Source organism: Schistocerca serialis, chromosome 6 (assembly GCF_023864345.2).
Source record: "Schistocerca serialis cubense isolate TAMUIC-IGC-003099 chromosome 6, iqSchSeri2.2, whole genome shotgun sequence".
In the NCBI taxonomy this organism is placed as follows: domain Eukaryota; kingdom Metazoa; phylum Arthropoda; class Insecta; order Orthoptera; family Acrididae; genus Schistocerca; species Schistocerca serialis.
This window is the reverse complement of record NC_064643.1, coordinates 442396646-442421482: the sequence shown is the minus strand read 5'-3', so window position 1 is coordinate 442421482 and position 24837 is coordinate 442396646. Positions and strand designations below refer to the sequence as shown.

Here is a 24837-nt window from a genome sequence, read left to right as displayed (position 1 = left end):
AAAGTGACGCATAACTGTGATTTGCAAGCATGAACCTCCGTGCACAGGAGTCTCCACATCCCAGAAGGGGAGACATGTGCAATAGTCGTGTGTATCTGTGGTTCTCTGGTTTGGTGCTTTGTTTTACTACATCTCTTAAGTATCATCACTGGAATCAGACATCGGTACAGAGATGAATGCACTTTGGCCAGTTGCATTGGTGTATCCAAAGCTATCCAGTCACCGACGATTATACAGGGTGTTACAAAAAGGTACGGCCAAACTTTCAGGAAACATTCCTCACACACAAATAAAGAAAAGATGTTATGTGGACATGTGTCCGGAAACGCTTAATTTACATGTTAGAGCTCATTTTAGTTTCGTCAGTATGTACTGTACTTTCTCGATTCACCGCCAGTTGGCCCAATTGAAGGAAGGTAATGTTGACTTCGGTGCTTGTGTTGACATGCGACTCATTGCTCTACAGTACTAGCATCAAGCACATCAGTATGTAGCATCAACAGGGTAGTGTTCATCACAAATGTGGTTTTGCAGTCAGTGCAATGTTTACAAATGCGGAGTTGGCAGATGCCCATTTGATGTATGGATTAGCACTGGGCAATAGCCATGGCGCGGTACATTTGTATCGAGACAGATTTCCAGAACGAAGGTGTCCCGACCGGAAGACATTCGAAGCAATTGATCAGCATCTTAGGGAGCACGGAACATTCCAGCCTATGACTCACTACTGGGGAAGACCTAGAACGACGAGGACACCTGCAATGGACGAGGCAATTCTTCGTGCAGTTGACGAGAACCCTAATGTCGGCGTCAGAGAAGTTGCTGCTGTGCAAGGTAATGTTGACCATGTCACTGTATGGAGGGTGCTACGGGAGAACCAGTTGTTTCCGTACCATGTACAGTGTGTGCAGGCACTATCAGCAGCTGATTGGCCTCCACGGGTACACTTCTGTGAATGGTTCATCCAACAATGTGTCAATCCTCATTTCAGTGCAAATGTTCTCTTTACGGATGTGGCTTCATTCCAACGTGATCAAATTGTAAATTTTCACAATCAACATGTGTGGACTGATGAGAATCAGCACGCAATTGTGCAATCACGTCATCAACACAGATTTTCTGTGAACGTTCGGGCGGGCATTGTTGGTGATGTCTTGATTGGGCCCCATGTTCTTCCACCTACTCTCAATGGAGCACGTTATCATGATTTCATACGGGATACTCTGCCTGTGCTGCTAGAACATGTGGCTTTATGAGTACGACACAACATGTGGTTCATGCACGATGGAGCTCCTGCACATTTCAGTCGAAGTGTTCGTATGCTTCTCAACAACAGATTCGGTGACCAATGGATTGGTAGAGGCGGACCAATTCCATGGCCTCCACGCTCTCCTGACCTCAACCCTTTTGACTTTCATTTATGGGGGCATTTGAAAGTTCTTGTCTACGCAACCCCGGTACCAAATGTAGAGACTCTTCGTGCTCGTGTTGTGGACGGCTGTGATACAATACGCCATTCTCCAGGGCTGCATCAGTGCATCAGGGATTCCATGCGACGGAGGGTGGATGCATGTATCCTCGCTAACGGAGGACATTTTGAACATTTCCTGTAACAAAGTGTTTGAAGTCACGCTGGTACGTTCTGATGCTGTGTGATTCCATTCCATGATTAATGTGATTTGAAGAGAAGTAATAAAATGAGCTCTAACATGGAAAGTAAGTGTTTCTGGACACATTTCCACATAACATATTTTCTTTCTTTGTGTGTGAGGAATGTTTCCTGAAAGTTTGGCCGTACCTTTTTGTAACACCCTGTGTTCACACACTACTGACGTACTTGTTCTTGATTATTTCTCTTGGTTGGCTTGTTCACCTTTTGTTCATACATTGCTGAAGATGCTTGGCCTCATGTTTGAATACTGCTCAATTTGCCCTTTTGGATTTATTTTCAGTTTGCTATTGCCTACCCGGTTCTTTTCAGCCACTTACAGTTTTTCCTGAAACTGCCTAGTGACACTCCACCACCTGGGTAGTGTGTTATGACAGCGTCACTGTTACAGGACTCAGTTTTGCACAAGCATCAAAATTACCTTTGTGTTAGTTCTTTGAGCATTCTAACAAGAAACTTGTGGAATTTTAAGAGTATTAATGTATCATGCATTTCTTTTTTCTGGGTCGTTAATTCTGTGAATTATAAAGACTGAGTGCAATGAAATGACTGTCTACAGTTCTTCACAAGTAATAACCGTGTGCAAACAGTTAAAGCAAACCTGAACAAAGCAAAAATTCCATTGTTCCTGCTGCCAACAAATATCTGTTAAACAGGAGTAATTCTAGGGTCTTTGATGTGCCAACACCATCCTCGTTCCTTTACAAGCTGCTTTGATTTGTAAATACTATGAAAAGGATAGACTACGACACACCATACAGAAGAGATGTTGTCACAGTCAGGCACAACAAAAAGACTGCTGACTGCCATATGTTCTAGCTTTTGGACAACAGCCCTTCCTCTGAAGTCGAAAGCACACACACATTCACACAAGCACGACTCGCACACACATTAGCACTGTCTCTGGCTGCAGAGAGAGAGAGAGAGAGAGAGAGAGAGAGAGAGAGAGAGAGAGAGAGTGTGTGTCTGTCTGACATAGTAGAACAAGAAGAGCAGGGAAATAAATGTTGGATAGCAATTATTCCAGGTTTACTCTTAGAAAAGATACAGTGAAAAACAGTGCTGCTGTCTAATACACGAACTGACAAGTAACTGTCAATGATGTCGACCCTGCAAATGACAAGGTCCTTACCCTGCTGTGCTCAGGGAATACAACTTCCTGAGAGGTTATGATCTTATTTCCTTTGCAGCATGTATTTTTGAAAAAAGGTATTAGAAACCTTAACAGCACATCTCCAGTCTCTAGCATAAATGCACATCCACAAAGTACTTTTTTATTTGTATATGGAGTTGGAAACCCAGCATCTAAAGACTGATATCTTTTCATTAGCTGCCAGCCAGTCGTTGTACATTGCAGATCCATATATTGCAGATACTGCTACCCTGCATGCTTCACAAATTTCAACTCCCAATATATCTGGCTTAGCCAGCGAATCGAATTCATCAGAGCAACAACAAAATATCTGGGGCTTTCAGACCTTTTTGGTGTGCAGCAAAAATATGCCTCCATAATAGAAACTGAAGGACTTTACACTTGTGCTGATTTGATGAGTCAAAAAATGGAAAAATCCAGAGTGGAATAACAATATTATGAAAAGAATAGATTGCTACTCACTGTACAGAGATGATGTTGAATCACAGACGGCGTAACAGAAAGATGATAACATTTAAGCTTTCAGCCAGATGGCCTCCTTCTAAAGTAGTAACCTAACACATATTCAAGCAAGCAAACACAATACAGACATCAAACACACACACACACACACACACACACACACACACACACACACACACACACACACAAAGCTTCTATTCCACCAATGCCACACACTAATCTTTTCCCCTCCTCTACTTCTCTCTTTTTCCTCTCCCCTTCCCTCCCCCCTCGCCCCTCAAACCTCCTGACTGCACATAGCAGTCCTACCCTGTCCCCACCATGTCGCTGCATGCTCCCACAAGCAGCACCACACCATCCACTACCCCTATACTGCTATCCATCACCTTCTCTGCCCCACCCTCCTCCTTATCCCCACCATCCACAGATTGCTTCTCCCAGCAGATGCAGTTGCTCACAGTCCAGCCTCAATATGTGTGTGTGTGTGTGTGTGTGTGTGTGTGTGTGTGTGTACTCAACATCTCCTCTATATGGTGGTTTGTGTTACTCAACACCTTCTCTATATGGTGGTGAGTAGCAGTCTATCCTTTTCATAGTACTTTCCTGGTTTGAGGAGTGTTACTTTTTTTCTTAATGTAAAGTTTTCTCATGTATAGAATTCATCATTATGATTACATGTTTTGTGAGATAAATAAAATATACTTCCTTGCATTTTCTTAACCTTGATCTGTACATATCGATTGGATCTGTCAGTCGGCTGTGTGGTCATATTGATGCGCCTGAAGTCAGAGGTCGTACTTGTTCCAAGCATAGAAAAAGACCTCTGCCTGTGTGCTTGTACAGTAAGCTGTGGGCGTCAACAGGAGAGGTTCCCTATAAGGTGGTTTAATGGAACAACATGCAGTGGACGTGGCCCAGTTGGGACTCGGCAATTGCTTTCATGTACCAGAGAGAGGTGAAAGAGGGCCAGTGAGGCACCTCTGTTCAACTGGGAATGCACAATGAGTGCTTGAATTGTTACTGTGTTCTACTTTGGTCTACCAAATTAAATGCATATTAGAAAATTTTGTTTGCTCGTGCTTTCAGAAATATGGTGGGCACCTGTCTGTCATGCTCCAGTGTGGATTAACATTCCTTTCTGTTATCTGTTGTAGCAGCAGGGAGGTTTATATACAGGCAACAAAACATCTTGTGTGTGGTGCTTGCTTAATGTTATTAACTGATGGCTTGCTTTTACTGGCTGCCAGTTTCTGTGCTGATAGCAAAATATGCTGGTAATCGTTCTGCAATGAAATGGGTAATATAATTTTGATTCTCGAGTGCTGCAAAGATGGCGTTTGGCTCAAGGTACTGTAAGTGATCACGTATTCTTGTTTCATCATTTCCAAGAGTAAAGATGCGGCTATTGTCTTCGAGGACAAGTACGTAAAGCTCAAAAGGAATAAACAGTTATCGTGTTGCCTAATTGGTTGTGAGCTCAAATTGAAAGATCACTCTCCTTAGTAACAAAAACTCAAAGCACCTATTTAAATGTTAAATTTTAAGGGACCCAACAGTTGTGGTGTTGCTCAATTTGGCTGTTGATTTCAAACTGAAATTATCTTTACTCTTGTTACTTACATAGTGGGCTTAAGGAAAATTGGCCTGTTAACCTGTAGTGCAAACTGGCTGAGGCTGGAGTTTGAGTAACAACATTATGCCATAGATTCAGGTTGCTTTCGGGAAAATTTCAAGGAGGGCTAGTGCCATTTACAGTCCGTATCTAAAAATATGTATTGTAACTCATCTTGGTTCAGTATTGGTCAGGTGTCTTGTAATTTTAAAAGGGTTAGATGCCAGGTCAGTTTGGAAAACTTGGTAAATTTGAGATTTAAATTTTTGGTCATTAATTCCCAAGGACTAATGTCCATGTTCATGCAATTTTTGTGTAAAAAGTTTTATTTGTCATAAGCAAATTGTCTTTAAACTTCCTGTGCTTTTCTGAAGGAGCTACTGTTCAGCATTGTACAACCATGGAGTGCATACTTATCTAGTTGCGTGCACTAATGGCTGTTGGTTTTGTATTTGGCTGAAGATAATACAGCGGGTGGCCACTTTGCAGGTCTGAAGCTGTACCCATTGGCCTTATGTCAAGATGTCATTATGTGATTATATGTTATTACCTTTTTTTAATATATGAGACTAGCGTTTCTCAGTAATTAAAGAAATCTTGCTGGTTTTGTTAAGAACCTTCTAAGCGGCTTAGTGCCACCAAACACTAATGTTAACTTTCTTTTTTAAGGAAACAAGTTTGATTTGAAATCACAATATAAGTAATCCTGTTAAATGCTGTAAGTACCAATGTATATTCCTTAAATGATGTTAATAAATGTTTTGTAAATCTATCGTCCAGTGGCTTTCCATTAAGGGGTCACTGTATCCAGGCCATCCTGCTCTAAAGGTTTTAAAAGGATCATTAGTTCCAAAGTAATTTCATCTACACTGTGTGAACAAAAGTATCAGGACACCCCCAAAAACATACGTTTTTCATATTAGGTGCAGGACACCCCAAAAAACATACATTTTTCATATTAGGTACAGGACATTTTCATATTAGGTGCATTGTGCTGCCACCTACTCCCAGGTACTCCATACCACCAACCTCAGTAGTCATTAGACATCGTGAGAGAGCAGAATGGGGTGCTCCGCGGAACTCACGGACTTCAAACGTGGTCAGTTGATTGGGTGTCACTTGTCGTATGTGAGATTTCCATACTCCTAAACATCCCTAGGTCCACTGTTTCCGATATGATAGTGAAGTGAAAACATGAAGTGGCACATACAGTATAAAAGTGCACAGACCGACCTCGTCTGTTGACTGACAGAGACTTCTGACAGTTGAAGAGGGTCGTAATGTGTAATAGGCAGACATCTATCCAGACCATCACACAGGAACTCCAAACTGCATCAGGATCCACTGCAAGTATTATGGCAGTTAGGCAGGACGTGAGAAATCTTGGATTTCATGGTCGAGCGGCTGCTCATAAGCCACACGACACCAGTAAATGTCAAACAATGCCTCGCTTGGTGTAAGGAGTGTAAACATTGGATGATTGAACAGTGGAAAAACATGTGGAGTGACGAATCACAGTACGCAATGTGGTGATCTGATGGCAGGGTGTGGGTGGGGTGAATGCCTGGTGAACATCATCTGCCAGCGTGTGTAGTGCCAACAGTAAAATTCGGAGGTGGTGGTGTTATGGTGTGGTCCTGTTTTTCATGGAGGGGTCTTGCACCTTTGTTTTGTGTGGCACTATCACAGCACAGGCCTACATTGATGTTGAAGAGCAATTTGGGGATGGTGATTACATCTTTCAACACGATCGAGCACCTGTTCATAATGCACGGCCTGTAGCGGAGTGGTTACATGACAATAACATCCCTGTAATGGACTGGCCTCCACATGCCGGCCGCGGTGGTCTCGCGGTTAAGGCGCTCAGTCTGGAACCGCACGACTGCTATGGTCGCAGGTTCGAATCCTGCCTCGGGCATGGATGTGTGTGATGTCCTTAGGTTAGTTAGGTTTAAGTAGTTCTAAGTTCTAGGGGACTGATGACCACAGAAGTTAAGTCCCATAGTGTTCAGAGCCATTTGAACCATTTTTTGAACTGGCCTGCACAGAGTGCTGAACTGAATCCTATAGAGCACGTTTAAGATGTTTTGGAACGCCAACTTCATGCCAGGCCTCACTGACCGACATCAGTACCTCCCCTCAGTGCAGCACTCCATGAAGAATGGGTTGCCATTGCCCAAGAAACCTTCCAGCACCTGATTGAATGTATGCCTGCGAGAGTGGAAGCTGTCATCAAGGCTAAGGGTGGGCCAACACCATTTTGAATTCCAGCATTACTGATGGAGGGCACCATGAACTAGTAAGTCATTTTCAGCCAGGTGTCTGGATACTTTTGATCACATAGTGTATCTTCACCAATCCTGACCTTCCACACCCCTTTTCCTACCAGACCTGTTTATCATAAATTTAAAGATTCTGACAAATGTTTCATTGCTCTCAGCAGACCTTATAAATTATGTTAGGTGGTACTCAGTGTTGTGACTCGTCGATATTTCAAAGTGCCGCTGCGCAGTTACGTGTGTCCTCTACATGCGGCGCTGTCTGCCAGCCATGCAGCAGCTACGCCATCTAAGCGGCCAGCCAGCCAGCGGCCGCCAGACTTGGACTCAGTGCTGATTTGAATGTTACCGTGTACATGTCTTACTTTGTGTACTTGCTCTGTGACTCACATGTGTTGTGTCGTTTTTGAAATATATGTGTTTAACTTGACGCTACAACAATTGGTGACGAGGTAGTGGATTTTTCCTTTTCATCGTTGACCCACAGGTTTCCACGGCTACTGTAGAGCAACTACTGCAAGGTCTTATTGAACAGCAAATGCTTCTCACATCGGTGATTCGCGATTTCGTCGCGGCATCGAACGCGGGGCGTTTCTCGTCATTGTCTATACCTCCTTTTCCTCCTTACGACGAGGCGGCAGAAGATTGGTCTGATTATGAAAAATGTCTTCGACAGCACTTCTTGGCATTTCATGTCATGGACGAACAAACATGTAATTCTCGGTTCCTTTCCTGGATTTCACCTCAAATGTATCGGTTGTTGTCGCAATTGGCTCCTTTGAAAGATCCTGCGTCTTTGTCCTTTGCTGAAATGTGCTCACTTCTGTCCATATATTTTCATAAGCAAACACATGTGGTAGCCTCTCGTGTTGCCTTTTATCGTTGTCAAAAACAACCAAATCAGTCCTATCGCTCTTGGGCTGCTGAACTTCACGGCCTCAGTCGTGAGTGTCAATTTGTTACTGACATTCACAAAGAATCCTATGCCGATTCCATGATACGGGATGCTATTATCCGATCGGCGCCCGACAAAGACGTTAGGCAACGTGCCCTTCAGTTGGCAAATCTGACTCTAGATGACATCCTATCCATCACGCAGTCTTTTGAAATTTCTCGCGCCGCTGGGGCGCAAATAGAGGTGGGGGTGATGTCGGGGAAATACAACGGCTGTGCGCTGTTGACGACGCGTGCGGCATGTCCCCGCTGGCTGACGTGGCCGCAGTACGCTCCCACACGCAGCCTCGGCCTAACCGTAAACAACCCTCTAAGAAACTGCAGCAAAACCCCCGGCAACTTCCTTCATATCCGTGGTGTTTTACGAAACATTCACAGGAGGATTGTCCCCAACATTGGGCCGTGTGTCACAATTGCAAAAAGAGGGGTCATGTGTCTTCAGTTTGCAAATCCGACCGCATACATGATGTTCATGACCGTGACGCTGATTCTGCTTCTGTGTTGTCTGTCAATTGCACTTTTTCCCTTTCAGGGAAGTTATTCCTCACTGTCCAAATACTTGGTCGAGATGTTCACATGCAGGTGGATACTGGTTCTGCTGCCACTATCATCAATTCTCAGACGTATCTTCAGTTGGGTTCTCCAACCCTATTACCTGTCACTAGGCAATTACAGATGTACAATAAACAGAAGATTTCTTTCTTGGGACAATTTGATGCTGAGGTATCTTACAAATCCGTTGTTCACACTGTTCCCATATTTGTGGTCGACCATAGTAACGCAGAGAATCTTTTTGGTTTCAATGCCTTTCACGTTTTTGGGTTCTCCATAGATGATTCTGTCAATATCGTCTCTGATGCTATTCCGTATGCTCACTTGGATTCCTTGTCGACGACATTTTCGTCCCTTTTTTTCTCCTGGGTTAGGCCGTGCGAACGATTTTGAAGCTCATATCACGCTCAAACCCACTGCTTGGCCTAAGTTTTTTCGGGCTCGGCCCATTCCTGTGGCCCTTCGTGATCGGGTAAAACGGGAGCTGGATTGTCTCACTACTTCAGGGGTCTTGCTTCCTGTCACTTCCAGTGAGTGGTCCTCTCCTGTCATTGTCGTTGCTAAGCCCAATGGTGATATTCGTCTCTGTGGTGATTTTAAAGCCACTGTAAATGCTCAGTGCCTCATCAACACTTACCCTATGCCCCGGCCAGAAGAATTGTTCACTAAACTTGCTGGAGACCAGTATTTTTCTAAAACTGACCTGTCAGAAGCTTATCATCAACTTCCTCTCGACACTGCTTCCAGGCAGTTTCTGGTCCTTAACACGCCTTTCGGCCTCTATCAATACCAGCGATTGCCATTCGGGGTTGCCAGTGCCCCTGCTCACTTTCAGCGATTCTTGGAACAATTATTGCTCCCTGTTCCTGGGTGTATCAATTACATGGGCGACATTGTTGTCACTGGCTCCACCACTGAAGAACATCTTCAGAATCTCCGCACACTTTTTCATGTCTTAAAGACTGCCAGTCTTAAGTGTAATCTTCAGAAATCACAATTTTTTTCTGGCATCTATCATGTACTTGGGGTTCCAACTCTCTCGGGATGGTATTCGCTTCAGCAAACTGTCGCTCCGATCGATGCCCTTCCTCACCCTACATCTGTTAAGGAACTGCAGGCCTTCTTGGGGAAAATAGCATAATATCACAGGTTTTTACCATCTGCAGCTTCGGTGGCTCAGCCGTTTCATCACCTGTTGCATAAAATCGTGCCCTTTCACTGGTCCACGTCATGCGATGCGGCTTTCCAAAAATTGAAGACTATGCTGAAACAGGCCCCGTGCCTGGCTACTTATTGACCTGGCCAACATCTTGTTCTTGCCACGGAGGTTGGTGCAGTCCTTGCGCACCGTTTTTCTGACGGTACTGAACAACCCATTGCTTATGCCTCCAAAACACTCATGGATGCCCAACGAAAATATTCTTAAATTGAAAAAGAAGCTTTGGCCATTATTTATGCTCGTCATATGTTTGGTGTTTTTCTTTATGGATCCAAATTTCATCTTGTTACAGACCACAAACCACTTGTTTCCTTGTTTCATCCATCAACGTCGCTTCCCGACAAGGCTGCACACCGCCTCCAGCGTTGGGCTCTTTACTTGTTTCATTTCAATTATGAGATTCATTTCTGGCCGACGGCTCAACATGCGAATGCTGATCTCACAGTCTCGCCTTCCCATGGGTCCTGATCTGGCATTTGATAGGGACGAACTTTTGTGTTTCTACCTGGATGTTGCCGAGCAGCGGGTTGTGGACGGGTTTCCCATCAGCAGGGACCAGGTGGTGGCTGCTACGGGTTCTGATCCTACCCTCTCCCTGGTTTTACGCTGTATTCAGAAGGGTTGGCCAGATCGTCCGTCCGCTAAGACCTCTGATCCATTGCGGAACTAATACACTTTGCGCTACTGCCTCACAGCTAGGGATGGTGTTATCCTCCTCTCCACCGACATTGCTTCGCCTCGTGTTGTGGTACCTGCGTCTTTGCGTGCTTCGGTCTTGCGCCTCCTTCACCAAGGGCACTGGGGTGTCTCTTGCACAAATTCTCTGGCACGCCGTCATGTGTACTGGTCCGGCATCGACTCTGAAATCGCACACATGGTCGCCGCCTGCGGCCCTTGTGCGTCACAGGCTGCCGCCCTGAAGTCATCTTTGTCACTGTGGCCTTCGCCTGAGAAGCCCTGAGAGCGTATTCATGCTGACTTCGCGGGACCTTTTTTAGGTACTTGTTGGCTCCTCGTCATTGGCGCCTACTCTAACTTTCCTTTCATTGTCTGTTGCACGTTGCCTACCACCGGGGCAACCACAAGTGCTCCGCTTGCTTTTTCTCTTTGGAAGGCCTTCCCTCTACTCTTGTTACTGATAATGGTCCGCAATTTGCCTCTTCCGAATTTGCGGATTTTTGTGCTCGTCATGGCGTCGTGCATGTCACGGCCCCTCTGTTCCATCCACAATCAAACAGTGAGGCTGAACGACTGGTCCGCATGTTTAAGGCTCAGATGAGGAAACTCCTGACTTCTTCTGCTGCTGATGATGCGCTTCTCCAATTTCTGGCTTCTTACTGTTTCACCCCCATGGGCAACCACAGCCCGGCTGAGCTCTTACATAGCCGACAGCCCCACACGCTACTTCATCTTCTGTGGCCTCCCACCTCACGGCCGCGGGTGCCTTTGCTTGGCCGGTTCACCACCGGTGACCTTGTATGGGTATGGGGATATGGCAGGTGGCCAAAATGCAGTCCGGGCCGCATGTTACGACACCATGGCCAACGCTTGTATGAAATCCAGATGGACACAGGTGTTGCAGTGCGTCATTCGGACCAGCTGCGGCCTCGTGTGCCGGCAACGCCTGTTCCGAATGCCGGTACACCACCTTTGGCTCTACCTGACACTCGGGATCTTGGCATCTCTCATGATTCACAACGCAGCCTTCTCACTGTCATCTCGGTGCCAGCACAAGAACGAATGCCACCAGGAGACGTGCCCATGCAGGAACCGGATGACCATCATCTGTCGGAGCAACTCTACTCGCCTCCTTCCCCTACGGATGCCGTCACATTGCCCATGTCTCCTGTTATATCAACCGGACTTGCTGCAATGGGCAGATTGGCGCACGGGGCCCCAGCAGATTCGACCCCTACGTCTCCTGTCATCTCGACCAGTTATCATCGGGTACACTTCCGTCCGTATGGGAAGCCTCCCCCTCGAGACTTTACAGCCAGTCAAACAACACCTATGGACGTTATCAATCTACAGGCCACCTCCATCAAGACCAGTGCAAAAAAAATTCAAGGGGGGGGAAAAGTGTTGTGACTCGCTGATCTTTCAAAGTACCGCTGCACAGTTACGCGCGTCCTGTACATGCGGCGCTGTCTGCCAGCCATGCAGCAGCTGCGCCACCTAGGCGGCCAGCCAGCCAGCGGTCGCCAGACTTGGACTCAGTGCTGATTTGAATATTACCGTGTACACGTCTTACTTTGTCTACTTGCTCTGTGACTTACATGTGTTGTGTCGTTTTTGAAATACATGTGTTTAACTTGACGTTATAACACTCAACTTGCCTTTGAGGGGCACATTAGAGCTGCAGCCCCATTTGTGCACATCACCAGCACACCTGGCTCTGATCAGCACATCCACTGCCCAGCTGCATAGGTGCATTAACATGCAGCTACAGTTTGATCACTGGAATAGTGTGCACACATCCCCCTAAGCACATATGTAGAGAAAGAGTCATTCACCTATACACATGCCTCATATTGCATATGGGACAAGCAGAAGACATGGCAACTGGGTGCAAGATGCACAGATGTCAGTGCAGTGTAACTGGAAGTAGACATATGGCCACTTGACAGCTAAACATGTTTCATCAAATATTGATTTTATATTCATGTTTTTTACTTTGGTCAAATATTTGGTTTGTTAACTTATTTCCCACTTGCTCTTAAAATGTAATTATTTTCTGGTGCGTCAATCATTGTGTTGAATTTTTCTACTTCAAATCCAACACCACTGCCTTTGACATTGATCTTCACCTCACTGTAGCGCATATCCAAACATCAGTACGTGTAAACCAACAAATAAGTAATAATATCTACATTTTGACAGCTGACACCCCTTCTACATAAAATGTTCCCTTCCATACAGCCTAGACATCCACAGCCAACATTTCTGTTCCACCATCAAATCCCTCAACACCTACACAAATAACCTCGTACAAAACAATCGTCATAAATCCTCAATGCAAACAAATCTCCAAGGCAGCATCTCCTTTCACCCTCTGACTAATACCCTTCCACTTTCAAGAAACTCAGATGCAACTCCATTGGCACCAAGTACTATCCAGGCCCTGCATGTCTCAGTACATTACTCTGCCAAGGCTATGACTTTCTTAAATCCTGAAGTGTGGATCCTCCACACAAATGAACAAATTGTACTGTGACTTGATCTCGTTTTTCTCGGTGGGTTGAATTAATATAAATATCTCGGGTTTTCAGCCAAGATCATCATCATCATAATCTTGGACAGCTTCCAGCCTCTGGCCAGGTCTGTTTGGAACATAGGCCTCTCCATCGTCTTCTATCTTGCCACCATCTCTCCGTTTTCACCTTGGTCTAGTCTTCTCCTTTCTTCTGGACACATTCCTCCACTCTTTTTAGCCATCTGTCTCTCGGTCTTCCTCTTGGTCTCTTTCCTTCCAGTTTCATCTCGTGTATCCTCCTGGGTATCCTCTTCTCCTCCATTCACTTAACGTGCCCATACCATCTCAGCCTTGATTTCTCTCTCTCCTTCTGTAATCGTTCCATCTTCATTAACTCTCTGATCCTCTCATTTCTTAACCTGTATATCTTTGTCACTCCAGTACTGTTCCTCAAGAATTTCATCTCACTAGCTCGTGCTTTGCTTTTCTCTCTTCCTTTTATAACCCAGGTTTCGGGTGCATACATCAGGATCAGGACATAGTATGACTGATATAACCTTTTTACTGATTTGGGGTACATCCTTGCTCCATATCAGGCTTCTGACACTCCTCTCAAATACTTCTGCTTTTTCAGCCAAGATATTTTCTCAAAATGGTGTGGTGTTTCTGTGAATGTTACTCCCATCATCTTCTATCTAAGTCAAGTATTCATACCATAACTGTTCTAAAACTTGTGCTCTGACAATGAACTTTGCAAACAATGACCAGGGCGTACCTCACCTGCCATAAGCTATAAGGGACTGTTAACTTCAGTGATCTTTGGATAAAATGTTGTTAGTTGTCAAGCCTCGAAAGTGAACATAAAATTCTTGAGTTTTTTACTGCAATCGCTGCCATTGTCCTCAGGGGTTAAAACTTCTGACTGCTGAGATGGGCAGGGTGTCCACGTTAAATATGAAAGGAAGTGAGGACACATCAGTGATCCTGAAAACTTTAGGTCAGATGATAAACAGGTGGGCCAATCGTGAGTTCATTTGAAAGAATGAACATTATCACCTGGAATAATGCATTTATTATTATTCATGCAAGAAATGTTCTGCATCCATATAGTGTAGTAAGTTTTCATTACCTGAAAATAATCCATCATTCAAGAAATGTAATGTTGGCCGATAGTGTGCTATTTATTTTATTCACTTATTGATCTGGAGAAATGGTTAAACAATAGACTTAAAGAGGCACTTCCTTTTACTTTATGAACTACATCATACTAGGTGCTAAGCAACCTATATTATAGTTCCTCATCTTAAACTAACTACATACAAGGCTCTCTTGCAGTAGATAAGTAAATAAAAATACAAAATTTGTTAAATGTAATGAATTATTTTATATTTAATTTTACAGTGATGGCATTCATGGGGGCACCAGCCAGTTTTCCAATTCAGAAAGAAAACCGAGAGCTCCACCAATATTTGTTCTGGAATGAAAGAGTTTTGAATAAAGCCAAAAAGTTCATTAAGAATGTCCTTCCAAGAGGGGGGTTCATTGGAATTCATTTAAGAAATGGTGTTGACTGGGTAAGGCAATCTTTTGTATATAATTATATAACTTTTTTAAAGACTACTTCAAGATCTTAATCATTTCACACCTTTGGTTAATGCCACATGTTATAAAGAATTTAGTTTCTTATGTAGTAGATGTGTTGATGACAGTATCTGGCCAATGCTTCAGTTACCAAATGGCAGCCTGGGATAATGAATGGCACTGCCATCCATGACAAAAGTCAATTTCATATATTGCTTGGAACCTTACAATGACTACAAGATTCTATATTATGTAATTACAGGTATGTGGGGTAGCTCCATGAACTTCACTCCTTAACTCAGGTAATGACACAGTGATTATCGATCCATTGTATTGTAGCAACACTTACTGGGGTATGTTTGTGTTCTATGGAGAATGGAGACAAAACACTGTTGACGTTCAACTACTGTCTCACTAATGTTCTTGGAATTAACAACCAGTTGCTATCACATTCAGGGGAATTAAATGACATCTGTGTGAAACACTCAAAAGTCAGAAACAGGTCTGATGTTGATTCCATTGTTCATAAAAACTGAAATCAGTGAAGATAGCAATACAGACAACAAAGCAAATGCATCACTAGAAAAATATGAAATGCTATCCGTCCTCCTTATACTCCTCTTCGTTTTGAGTAGCAATCTGCCATTTCATTATTATTATTATTATTATTATTATTATTATTCCATCCTGGATTTACCATTGTTAAAAGGGCATGAGACACATTCCTACTACCTACGTAATATACTCCAGACTTAAAACACTCAAAGAGAATTTAAGACTGTTTCATTGAGTTACTTTAGATTATTTAGGCATTAACTTAAAAACCACAAAGCTATAGGAAAATGTTTCAGTAATATGCTCAAGTTTCACTTACAGATCAGTGAAAAATTAAATTGAGAATAAATAGTTTTTCAGTGTTTCATCCTTTCCCAATTCAGAGGCAATATTCCCTCACCTTTTTGATGGTGTACTCACAGTAATACTCACCATGTTCATAATTAAGAGGGCCATTTTTTTGTATTTTACAAAAACAGTGAAAGAAATTTTTTTGTATGAATCAATGTGTATACAGGGTGGTCCACTGATCGTGACCGGGCCAAATATCTCACGAAATAAGCATCAAACAAAAAAAACTACAAAGAAAGAAACTTGTCTAGCTTGAAGGGGGGAAACCAGTTGGCACTACGGTTGACCCACTAGATGGCGCTGCCATAGGTCAACTGGATATCAACTGTGTTTATTTAAATAGGAATTCTCCATTTTTTATTACATATTCATGTAGTACGTAAGGAAATATGGATGTTTTAGTTGGAACACTTTTTTCACTTTGTGATAGATGGCACTGTAATAGTCACAGACATATGGCTCACAATTTTAGATGAACAGTTGGTAACAAGTAGGTTTTTTAAATTAAAATACAGAACATAGGTACGTTTGAACATTTTATTTCGGTTGTTCGAATGTGATAAATGTACCTTTGTGAACTTATCATTTCTGAGAATGCGTGCTGTTACAGCGTGATTACCTGTAAATACCACATTAGTGCAATAAATGCTCAAAATGTTGTCCATCAACCTCAATGCATTTTTGCAATATGTGTAATGACATTCCTCTCAACATTGAGTAGTTCGCCTTCTGTAATGTTCGCACATGCATTGACAGTGCGCTGATGCATGTTGTCAGGCGTTGTTGGTCGATCACAATAGCAAATATCCTTCAACTTTCCCCACAGAAAGAAATCTGGGGATGTCAGATCCGGTGAATGCGCGGGCCATGGTATGGTGCTTCGACGACCAATCCACCTGTCATGAAATATGCTATTCAATACCGCTTCAACCGCAAGCGAGCTATGTGCCGGACATCCATCAAGTTGGAAGTACATTGCCATTCTGTCATGCAGTGAAACATCTAGTAGTAACATCGGTAGAACATTACGTAGGAAATCAGCATACGTTGCACCATTTAGATTGCCATCGATAAAATGGGGGCCAATTATCCTTCCTCCCATAATGCCGCACCATACATTAACCCGCCAAGGTCACTGATGTTCCACTTGTTGCAGCTATCGTGGATTTTCTGTTGCCCAATAGTGCATATTATGCCGGTTTACGTTACCGCTGTTGGTGAATGACGCTTCGTCGCTAAATAGAACGCGTGCAAAAACTCTGTCATCGACCCGTAACTTCTCTTGCGCCCAGTGGCAGAACTGCACACGACATTCAAAGTCATCACCATACAATTCCTGGTGCATAGAAATATGGTACGGGTGCAATCGATGTTGTTGTAGCATTCTTAACACCGACGTTTTTGAGATTCCCAGTTCTCGTGCAATTTGTCTGCTACTGATGTGTGGATTAGCAGCAACAGCAGCTAAAACACCTACTTGGGCATCATCATTTGTTGCAGGTCGTGGCTGATGTTTCACATGTGGCTGAACACTTTCTGTTACCTTAAATAACGTAACTATCTGGTGAACGATCAGGACATTTGGATGATGTCATCCAGGATACCGAGCAGCATACATAGCACACGCCTGTTTGGCATTTTGATCACAATAGCCATACATCAACACGATATCAACCTTTTCCGCAATTGGTAAACGGTCCATTTTAACACGGGTAATGTATCACAAAGCAAATACCGTCCGCACTGGTGGAATGTTACGCGATACCACGTACTTATATGTTTGTGACTACTATAGCGCCATCTGTCACAAAGCAAAAAAAGTGGTCCAACTAAAACATTCATATTTCTTTACGTACTACATGAGTATGTAATAAAAAATGGGGGTTCCTATTTAAAAAACGCAGTTGATATCCGTTTGACCTATGGCAGCGCCATCTAGCGGGCCAACCATGGCGCCATCTGGTTTCCCCTTCAAGCTAGACAAGTTTCGTTCTTTGTAGTTTTTTCATTTGATGCTTATTCTGTGAGATATTTGGCCCAGTCACTATCAATGGACCACCGTGTATATGTTTCAGAATATTTGCCTTCAACACTTTTCAATTGTTCAGACTAATTCTGGAAACATTTTTTGAGCAAATTTTGGTCCCTCTTGAACAGGGGCCTCAAAACCATTACTTTGACTTCAAAAGGGCCGCAAGTTCAAAAATATTGTGCCATGAGACAAGTTATTATTCCAAATTGGGACCCCCCCTCCCCCCCCCCCCCCCCTCAATTCCAGCAAGACTTAACTCAGAAGAACTAATTTCTGCAAGGACCTGCACTCTTCATTTCAGGAGAGAATGAAAAATACTTAAAAAATGGAAAAACTACAGAAACAAATGGTGAGAGGCAGGCCACCATCAGATCAGGCATGGGTTACATGTGACGCACAGGCTGTGGTTGTGCATCCTTGCTCTCAAACAGTTTTTTCTGATTCAACAGCTTCTTTCAGTTGTTAAAATCACTGCCCATGTATGTTTATTTTAATGTAAGTGAAGGAAAAAAGATTTTATGTGATAAAGTAGGTGGAAACAGACAATTAGAAATGAAATATTTTTCTTGGTAATATTAGATTACTTTGTGTGCCGTTTGGCAGCTGGAAACATAGTGATTTTTCATGGTTTCATAATAGATTTGTGACAAACAAATTATTGTATCTTATTCTGCATTAACAGTTCTTTGTTCCTTTAAAGCAGCGATAATCAGTGTGCTCCACTCTGCAAGGTCTTTGTGAGGTCTCTGCCAAAATATCATCAACCTAAGGAACAAAGAACATAAACTCTTGTCACACACTGACAATTCATATAAATATAGTATCAGCGTTGGTTTTTGTTAACATTATTTTTTTCTTTCATTGTTTTATAGTAAAAAATGAAGTGACAAGCAGCCTAATATTGCTAAGAATTTAATTAAACCATGTGTGGCAGACATAACTCAAATGTATACTCAATGAAAAATCTGCAAAGCATCTTTCTAAAGCACCACTTTTGAAAGACACTGTTCCGTGTTGAATTAACGATCTCGCACACTATGTCAAACAAGCTTTATTTGGTAGCCTTCAATGCAACAAATTGGTCTTGCAAATGGATGAGTTGATTGATGTTGCTGGGCTTGTCATCATACAGATAACTATGTGATATCCATATAAACATGCACTCAAAGAAGACTTGTGTAAGTGTGCATCACAGTCAGCTAACACTACCAGAAAAGAAATTTGTAAAACAGTTAACAATTTATTTTAAAAAAAAAAAAACCATTTCAGTTGGGACGATTCTATCAATATTTGTGCAGATGGGGATGAGGTTGTGACTATTAAAGCACTAGCTATGGCATCACAAATGAAAAGTAAAAGTGCCAATATGTAGTTCTGGCCATTGTATTGTGCATAGTCAACCACTCGCAATAGATAAGACAGTGCTATATCTAAAATTGGTTATAGATGAAGCAATAAAAATAATCAGTTGAGTTAAATCACCCCTCGTCAGTGCTGACTGAAGATCATTGGAGCAGATATAAAACACTACTGCTCCACTCTGAGGTTAGATGGTTATCTCAGGGTAAGACTTAGCAAAATTATTCAAACTGAGAGCTGAATTACAAGCTTTTACGACTAACATTTCTTTTAAATTACAAAACTGTTCGAGCAGTGTGACTTGGGTGTTCAGACTAGCTATTTCATCAGACATACTTGGAAAATTTAATTAATTAAATCTTGAAAAGGTAAACTGACAACAGTTTTCAGTACTAATAAAAAGCAAATGCCCTAAAAAATTAGGTTTTTGGATTATTTCTTTCAGCAAGAAAGAAGCAGACAGCTTTTTACCATTGAATGTGTTCATTGGCGAGACAGCAGAATTACCAAATGAAATATTTCAAGAACTGGTCTACTGTCTCTGTGAAATGCACTTTTCAAGATGCATTTTGCCGAAGAGCAGAACAAAAAAACTGAAAATGAATTTGTGGATTCAGAATCCTTTTGTACCAAATTTGCAGAAGCTGTAAAATATGTCAAACAAAACTTGTGAATTCTTTTTAGAAATAACGTCCGATACAAGCATGGAATCACAAATCAATGTGACTTGATTTTTGGTGCTGGGTTAGTGAAAAATATCCATAGCTTGCCTCATAAACTGTAACTGTTCTTCTCCCATTCCCATAAACTTATTTTTATGAAATGGTATTCTCAGCATATGCAGCTGTAAAGGCGAATTACTGCACTAGACTGGATGCCAAACTTAATATGCGACTTCAACTCTCTTCCTTGAAGCCTGACGTAAAACAGTTGGTCAGAAAAAAAGGTCATACCTCCCATTAAATGGAACAGAAACAATTTTGTCAATGTACGGTGGAGTCAATAGTGTTATTTTGTGTCTTGTGTATTGTTGTCGAAGTTGGTAATATATAATGTACCTGTTTTTGTAAGATTTTCATTAAATGTTTATAATTAAAGAGTGGACGTAAAACCAGGTTTTGCTTATTTTAGGACTCCGCAAAATATTTAATATTTTAAATGAGTTCTGTCACCAAAATGTGTGAGAACCTCTGCTTTCAAGTATTGTACCCAAAGAGAGATGTGGTGATTTTATTGGAAGTGCTTCATATATTAACAGCTTCTGTTGGTTTTGTTCTATCTTTAAACACAAAGCAGTTGAATACTGCTTAGTGTCCAGTTCATACAAATATGAGGTGTGATCAAAATATAAAGGGAATTTTCGTTATTTCTTAAAAAATCTCTATTTATTAATTGACAAAATAATCCCTCTCAGATATGATACACTTGTGCCACCACTTTTTTCAATCTCGGAAGCACTTCTGGAACTCACTTTTTGTTATGGTGTTCAGATGCTCCAGCAATTTTGTTTTTATCTCATCAGTCGTGGCAAAACATCCTTCCATGGTTCTCTTCAGCCTCAGGAATAGAAAGAAGTCACAGGAGACCATGTCCGACAAATACATTGGCTGAGTCAACATAAGTTGTTTTTTTTCCAAAATATTATGAACAAGCATTGAGATGTGGGTGGGAATATTCTCATGATGCAATTTCCATCAGTGGTTTTGCCAACATTCTGATAATTTTCTTCAGATTGCTTCATGAAGACCATGCATAGCTTCCAGATAGTATTCCTTATTGACCATACAATGTAAGGCAGGAACTCATGATGCACTATCCCATTGTAATCAAAAAAACATTCAGAAGAACCTTTGCATGTAATCGAACTTGTTGAATTTTTTTCAGTCTTGGCTGTTCAAGCAGTTTTCATTGGGACAACTGGGCCTTGGGTTCATTGTCATACCTGTATACCCATGTTCCATCACCTGCTGTAACCTTCTTTAGAAGTTATGGATCATTGTAAACTTCATCCAACAGCCCCTGAGCAGTGTCTATCGTCATTTTTTGGTCAAAATTCAACAATTTCAGAACAGACGTTGCTGCTATGTATTTCCTAATCAAAACATGGGAAAAATGGCTTGGCATTACCAAAGGATATGCTGACATCATCAGCAGCCTCTCTGATGGTGATCTGGTGATTTTTCCAGAACTATTTTATGTACTTCATCCACAGCAGTCATCATCTTCAGTTTCTTTTTGGACGTGTTGCTGCATTGGCTCGCCAATATATGCGCTGGTTCAATAGAAAAGCGCAGGCAGCAAGAGGGTGGGGCTGTAATATCATCGCAGATGAATTTAGAGGATGTTGACATCCAGAGCCCCTTGTCGTAGAAACAAGCCACGGTCTTAACATGCACTACATGGGAAAAGCGCAGTGTTGGCGTCCAGTTTAAGTGTCTGGACTCAGATTCCCCATCTGTGTTGACTCGTTGGATTCATTTGTCTGCACCTGATGTTGCCTTAGTACTACCAGTTCTGGTTCCCATGGCTTGCTAAGATGTAATGCCGTGTGTCTATTGATCAGGTTGTTACTTATATGTGTTTCGACAGCTTCTTTAATGATGGAGTCCCAGTATTTGGAGGTGGACGAAAGAATCTTTGTGTCTCCGTAGTTTATGCTATGACCCATGTCAAGACGGTGTCAAGAAGGATCCTTTATTGTAAGATTATATGATAGCGGAACAAACACTGGTAGCAGTTACTTCTGTAAAATATCTGGGAGTATGTGTGCAGAACAATTTGAAATGGAATGATCATATAAAATTAATTGTTGGTAAGGCGGGTGCCAGGTTGAGATTCATTGGGAGAGTCCTTAGAAAATGTAGTCCATCAACAAAGGAGGTGGCTTACAAAACACTCGTTCAACCTATACTTGAGTATTGCTCATCAGTGTGGGATCTGTACCAGGGCGGGTTGTCAGAGGAGATAGAGAAAATCCAAAGAAGAGTGGCGCGTTTCGTCACAGGGTTATTTGGTAAGCATGATAGCATTACAGAGATGTTTAGCAAACTCAAGTGGCAGATTCTGCAAGAGAGGCACTCTGCATCACGGTGTAGCTTGCAGTCCAGGTTTCGAGAGGGTGCGTTTCTGGATGAGGTATCGAATATATTGCTTCCCCCTACTTTTACCTCCCGAGGAGGTCACGAATGTAAAATTAGAGAGATTCGAGCGTGCATGGAGGCTTCCCGGCAGTCATTCTTCCCGCGAACCATACGCGACTGGAGCAGGAAAGAGAGGTAATGACAGTGGCACGTAAAATGTCCTTCTCTAGTCACCATTAATGGACTCGTGGCATCTGCTGGACCATTGGTCGCCCCAGTTCTGTATGTGGATGATTTCTGTATTTGGGCTAGCTTCCATTCAGTGGCCTTTGCAGAACAACAGCTCCAGGGTGCCATCCTGTGCACTTCCACGTGTACGCACTCGCACGGTTTTTAGTTCTCTCCTCTTGCGTAGAGGGTCGCTGTACTAGGGGCCCCATCCGGATCCGGAGCTCTACCTCAATGCCCAACACCTGACCGTGGTCCACCAGTTCCGTTTCTTGGGTCTTCTTTTTGACAACAAGCTAACTTTGTTGCCCTTTATCCATCATCTGAAGGTTAGCTGTTTTCATAAACTCAATGCCCTTCGCTTCCTTGCCCACACCTCTTGGAGTGTGGATTATTCTATTGTTTTCCACCTTTACCGGGCATTGGTTCTGTCCTGTCTGGAATGTAGCTATTCAAGTTTATGGGTCAGCTACCCCTTCCACATTGCTCCTCTTGGACCCAGTTCGCCATTGTGGTACCTATTTAGCCATCAGTGCCTTTCAAACGAGCCCTGTCGATAGTCTTCTGGTTGAGGCAGGGATCCCTCCCTTTTTGATTCGGCAGTCCCAGCTCCTGGTTTCTTATGCCTTCACTATCTGCTCTTCTCCTGATCACCCTTCCTATTCTGCTCTTGTTGTGACTTTGGGCCATTGCCCACCTGCTGCCCAGTGCCCACCCTCAGATGAGTTTACCAGTTGGGCTCCACTTCACTTCTCTCTGCCATGACTCCACCTACCCTACTTGGTTAGTTTCTTGACCGTGGATTCAGCTGGATCTTTTCTTGGGACCAAAGCCCCCATCACTCAAATGGTGATCAATGGTGTTCCAAACACTCTTACGGAGATTTCAGGATGCCATTCTTTTTACACCGGTAGCTCTATTTCCACTGATCATGTGGCATATGCCTTCACGACCTCTGTCAGCATGGAATACCACTTCTGTTAGCACCTAACACCATCTCTTTCCTGCCACATGTGGGGGCGTTTACTGCAGAATTGATGGCCATCTATCAAGCCCTTGTTTTATTACACAGCCCTCCCTCACCCGAGTTGTATTATGTATGGACTCAATGAGTGGCCTTCAGGCTATGGCTTGGTGTTTTTCCCACCACCCGTTGGTCTCTGCCATCCACAACTTTCTTGTTGGTCTCAGTGATGCTGCTTATTTGGTTGATTTCTTTTGGATTCTTGCCCACGTAGGTATTCAAGGCAATGACCTTACTTATCATGTGGCTGGGGGTTTGACCACCTACTCCCCATTCTCTGTGACCACTCCAGGGGCAGATTTACTGCTTTACATCAAATTCCTCTTTGCTCAATCATGCATTAACTTTTGGGAGGCTATTCCCTTGTCTAATAAAGTCCGCGTCATCAAGGATACACCCGCCAGGTGATGTTCTTGCATCTGCCTCTCCCGGTGGGAATCGACGATCCTCTGCCATTTTGATATTAGCCACACTTGGTTGACACATGGTTTTGTACTCCACAATGAGTGGGGTTGACACATGGTTTTGTACTCCACAATGAGTGGCCCCTCCCTCCCCTTTGAAGTTGTAGGGCTCAATTCATGATGATACATATTTTGCTGCAGTGCTCCTGCCTTTTGGCACTTCACACTAAAAATGCTATCCCACCTTCCGTGTCTCAGGTGTTAGTGGACAACCCTTGTACCATTATATCTGTTCTTAGTTTTCTTCATGAAAGTGGTTTGTACTCTCAACTGTAAGTCCTTGAATTTTCCTCTGGAATTACTCCCTCAGCTAGCATAGGCATTGGTTATGGAAACCTTGACCTCGCCTCCACACCAGCCATGTTCTCCCTGCCTTTTCCCTACAGTTTTGCCTGGTCTGTTGTGCTGTTTTGTTTCTTCTTTACTTATGTTTTCTTTGCCTGGTGTTGTCCCCTGTGTATCATATGGTATGGTGTAGGTGTTAGGACATGTCGGTTGCACTGTGGTGCCCCACTGCGTGTAGCGTTTTTGGGGCTCCGGTGCTCGCCCCGTTCCCACCCATGCGTCTCCTATTCTTTCCTTTTATTGCTGCCCTGGTGTCCCTTTTCCCCCTTTGTTTGCACATTGACTGAACTCTCGTTTGTGTTGTTTCTTCCCTGCTTCTACCATCCTAGATTGTGGGACCGATGACCTCACTGTTTGGTCCCCTCCCCCCAAATCAATCTACCAGTCAATCAATCACCTTACTCTGTCACCAAGAAATGGAGTCCCTGGTGATGTTATAAGTATAAATTTAAAAAAAAAATGCTAATGAAGAAACAGTTGTCTTGAATCAGACAAATCGTCAGCCTTTAGAAATGATGTTCATGCTAGGAGTTGGTGGCCAAGCACCCAGGAAAGAAAAAAAATTATAAATTATTTGAAATGGGAATGTTGGTATCATTATGTATCTAACTCAGAAGTGAAACATAGGCTATAAAATAGATTCTAAATGATAGAGTATGTCACTTGCTCTAGATTTGGGATATCAAATGCTTCATTCCAGTGGTTTCCTTCTTATAAATCCATTT

The 24837-nt window shown here is 42.8% G+C and overlaps 1 protein-coding gene across 1 annotated transcript in view; it reads left to right on the top strand.

Moving 5' to 3' along the window:
* The window catches only part of LOC126485111 (GDP-fucose protein O-fucosyltransferase 1), a 118366-nt gene that overhangs the window by 51416 nt on the left and 42113 nt on the right, over positions 1-24837 (top strand). The window contains exon 5 of the mRNA XM_050108741.1: positions 14495-14667. Within this exon, the coding sequence (XP_049964698.1) occupies positions 14495-14667 (173 nt within the window). The remainder of the gene's footprint in view (positions 1-14494; positions 14668-24837) is intronic.